At 37.3% G+C, this 4,396-nt stretch overlaps 1 protein-coding gene across 1 annotated transcript; it reads left to right on the plus strand.

Moving 5' to 3' along the window:
* Positions 1-1,413: 1,413 nt before the first annotated feature.
* LOC129116395 (testis-specific serine/threonine-protein kinase 1-like) lies at positions 1,414-3,954 on the plus strand. Its single transcript, XM_054627306.1, has 2 exons — positions 1,414-1,668; positions 3,232-3,954. The coding sequence occupies exons 1-2, from the start codon at positions 1,414-1,416 to the stop codon at positions 3,952-3,954; spliced, it is 978 nt and encodes a 325-aa protein (XP_054483281.1).
* Positions 3,955-4,396: the final 442 nt, after the last annotated feature.

Here is a 4,396-nt window from a genome sequence, read left to right on the forward strand (position 1 = left end):
CATGGCTAGCACAGCACACATTATTCCAGTCATATTTCTTCTGACTGCACATGTGAAGTCAATTATTGTTTACTGCTTCCATCTGCTGGAAGACTCTATGAAACACAGTCCTCTCACGTCTCACAAAATACCATCTGTAGCCATGATTTTAGAAATAATAAGGACAAATATAACACAATAATAAGAAATAAACCTAAACACATAAATAGACTAATAAATACAATAAAACAAAAACCAACTCCCACAATGACTAAATGATTATTGTTTATACCAGTCATTTTTGTGAATGCTGCAGTAAAGTTAGATAGTTCCATTAATTATTAATTGACAAACTACCTGCATTCTTTTTCTCATCCACCTGTCAAGCTGTTCACTTCCTGTATGTATGTATGTTTAAATAAATAAATAAAAGCTAAAAATGGGGTTATAACATATATTGGCTGTGGTCGATTTAAGGAGAGCTCAAACTAAATAATAAGAAATAAATACATAGCCTAAATATTGAACATAATTTAGAACTTTTGACACAATGTTGGAGATGAAACTTTAAAGAGACAGAGGAGGTGGAACCAGCCCCAGGGGTTTTAAAGGAAACACAATGTTGGCTAGCTTGATCCCAGTCTGAGCTAAGTCAAACTTCTATGTGTTCGGGGCCTTGTTGTGTGCATGACTTTACTGAGTTAACCTCTCCAACCAAACACTGCCTGTATGCTGCTAAGGATGCTTGTTTCTTAATTCTTAATTCTTATAATTAAATTTTGGATATTTGCTAATAGAGTTTTTGTGAATTGTGCACAACGTTAGTTAACTGGACCCTCTTCAGTCATAGGGAGTAGACTTGTTTTGACAAGGGTTGTTGTCAGCTGGCAGTGCCATTGACCTGACCTCAGACCAGCTAAACAGGTATGTTAATTGACAAAAATCAAAATCATAATTGCAGTTTGCAGTTCCGGTCTGGTATATATGTGTCCTCTGGGATCACATACTCATAGTCAATGAGAGTCTGACAACAAATATTATTCATTATACACAATGTTTGTTTTAATGGGTCAAATGATGTTTGCTCAACCATAAAGGTAAAGAGGAAAGATTAACCTAATAGTCATTTATTTTCTCACGTTTACAATATATTTATTTTTTCATGCACAACATAGTGTATGTTATGCTTTAACTGAAGTGAACTTTGAATGTTTCTGTCATTTCTCTCTGTGCCCCTCGCCTCATTCACATTCTACAACTTCCTGTTTCAGTTCTGACTGAAGGTTCTCAAAGCCATTGCTTCTAGAACCTCATGTCACAGTGTTATGATTCCATATACTATTCCAAACTGAGCAGGTGGCATTTCACCACAAAACTCGATCATGTTCTGGAGGGAGTTCGGTAACTCAACATACTGCGGTCGTCATAACTTTCATGATGAACAAAAGCTTCATGGAGAGCCGTGGTTACACATTTAAGAGCAACCTGGGAGAAGGCATGTTTGGCAAAGTTGTGAGTGCCTACTCCACCCGCCTGAGGAGTAGGGTTGCCATAAAGGTTATAGACAAAAAAAAGGTTACTTCTAGTTACTTGGAAAAGTTTCTGTGTCGGGAAATGGAGATCATCAGGTCTTTGAACCATCCCAACATTGTCAAGACTCTTGACATCTTTGAATGGCACACAAGCAAGGTAATACATATATAATTATTTACTTATAATAGTTGTACAGTGGGAGAGTTACTGCACTAAATCTGCACATCTTCTGCACATCTGTTTATTCCCCGACTTAAATATACAATAATTGACTTTATAAGGCGGCTTATAGTCCTTGAGCTCGAACCAGAATTTAGTGGATGTTTGGATATGGAACTTCTGCTGTGTCTTCACTTGCAGCAAGAAAATAATGTTCATAGTATCATACACTTGCTTATAACCTTATACAGTCCTGTTGCTTTACCATTTCAGAACCTTTCAGAATGTATAATCTGCTATGATACCTCAGAGTCTTACATTTTGGTAGTTAAAATGTGCTGTGTAACCCATAACTCAGACTCTTTTTTCCAACAATGCTGTCACTTTGGCATGGAAGTACAAAGCTTATGAATGCTAAACGTGTAATATATATTTTGTCCACCACTTCTAAAACTTTTTTAAATCGTGTTGCCATGCATGATTTAAACATGGATTAAAGAGTTGTATAAAGCTTTAAAAATACATTTTAATCTCTTATAAATATGTTTATAACACATTATAGACATGATCTTCATATAAAGAGTTACCGAAATATCTTCGAATAATATATTAATTTGAGGGCAAACTCGTATTTTTCACTTGCCATTATATATGTAAAGACTTTAACAGCATTTTGTTATTTTCAAAACAACAAAGTGTGTATGCAGATGCAAACAAATTGCTTTTAGTTACCTTAGGTTCAAGAAAACATCAACGTTAATATGATATAGGCTGTTTATGATTTTTGGGGAAATTATGCAAAGGTGCTAATAAGGGGAAATGACCAACATGGCCAATAAATATGAAAAGCTGTTCCCGTGGAAAGGCTATCATATGTTAAATAACTTAAATTGACCTTTATAGTGAACATAATCTGCTAGTAGCCAACATAGCAGTACAATCCATGATGCAGATTTAAATAAGTCTCAGTTCAATTATCAGTTCAGAGATGTTTTCCCTCAGTCATTTTTTTTTCATCAGTTTTTAACCATGAGTTGTGCAGTGCAAGATACAACTTGACTGATGTTCTAAAGGTGTGATTTTTACCTCATGATCTCATATATTCTTTATTTCCACCTGGACCATAGTAACAGTTACCCAGCTTTAATTTACACTTTTATAACTGTTTTGTATAATGGAGGTCAAATACAATCCATGTTTTATTATTTGATTTATTCAAGTTATCTGTTTTGTTATTTACGGAATCTAAATACTTTTGTGAAATAAAACAGATATAGATAGTTGCTTTGCATTGCACCCATAAAACACAACTAACGCTAGTGTTTAGACATTGTTTTTACATCCATTGCACATTCGATTTTAGCATGGACTGTGGCTCAGAGGTCGAGAGGTATATCTTTCATGGACTGAACCCCAAAATTGCTCCTGAAGGCTGTCCTACAGTGTATGAATGGTTAGTTAGTCCTAATGGGCATGTGGCAATAGGCAGACTAGAAAGGTGCTATACAAGTACAAGTCCATTTAGCACTGATCATTAACAATTTACTTTTCAATCTCTAGGTCTATGTGGTGATGGAGTTCTGTGTGAAAGGAGACCTCTTGAAGCATATCAATGTCAGGGGGGCCTTATCTGAATATTCAGGCTATAGGCTATTCGCACAGCTGTGCAATGCAGTCCAATATCTTCACAACGGTGACTTGGCCCACAGAGACCTTAAATGTGAAAACATGCTGCTGGACGTGCATTTTAACCTCAAAGTGTGTGACTTTGGATTCAGCAAGAGGCTCACTTACGCAGAAGGGCGGATGGTGCTGAGTGAAACCTTCTGTGGCACCTCGTCCTATGCGGCACCTGAGATATTAAGAAGTTTACCATACAACCCCAAAGTGTCTGATGTGTGGAGTATGGGTGTTGTGCTGTATATGATGCTCCTTGCTTCAATGCCCTATGACGCCACCAACGTTAGGAGGATGTTGAGAATTCAGAGTCAGCATAATATCAACTTCCCCGAAAAACCGTCTATTTCTTCTGAGGCAAAGGACCTTATCCAAAGCATTCTGCACCCTGTTGTGGAGCAGCGAATTACAATCAGCAACATATTGCAGAGCACCTGGATGTTGCGGGAAGGGACAATTGAGGACAGTGATGAGGCCACCACATCAAACGCCGGCTCTGGACAGGAAGAACCCCCAGAGGAAGAAAATTTTTCAAAAAACTATTCAGAACCAGGGAGGGACCATCACCTGCTACCCCAAGACACTGACGCTAACAAACCTAAATAAATACATTCATTAACAGTTTGTTTTTTTTCAAAGCAAAGATTTAGTGGCATCTAGTGGGGAGGTTGCAGATAGCAAGCAACAACATGAGCCTCTGGCCACCCCTGCCTTTCCAAGTGTGTTCGAAAAACTACCGTGGATTTCAGGTAGAGAGACTTATCTTTAGTATCTACAGTTATTAATACTCTGCTTTACATGAATAAATCATTTCATTACTAGAGTATTTCTCTGCTGGATGCTAAGTCTCAGCCAGGGAGACATTTAACAAAAAAAAAAGAGATTTTGGCTGATCTTTTGTGGTGTGCTTGTGTAAACATAGCGGCAGTGGCCATTTGAATTAGGTTTCCCTTTTGTTTACATGTCCGCGCTTGTTGAACAGATGCATTGATAAAGTATTGTCTTTTTACTAGCAAATATTTTATTGCACGTACAATAACAAGCGCAG

Source organism: Anoplopoma fimbria, unplaced genomic scaffold, assembly GCF_027596085.1.
Source record: "Anoplopoma fimbria isolate UVic2021 breed Golden Eagle Sablefish unplaced genomic scaffold, Afim_UVic_2022 Un_contig_8502_pilon_pilon, whole genome shotgun sequence".
NCBI lineage: Eukaryota > Metazoa > Chordata > Actinopteri > Perciformes > Anoplopomatidae > Anoplopoma > Anoplopoma fimbria.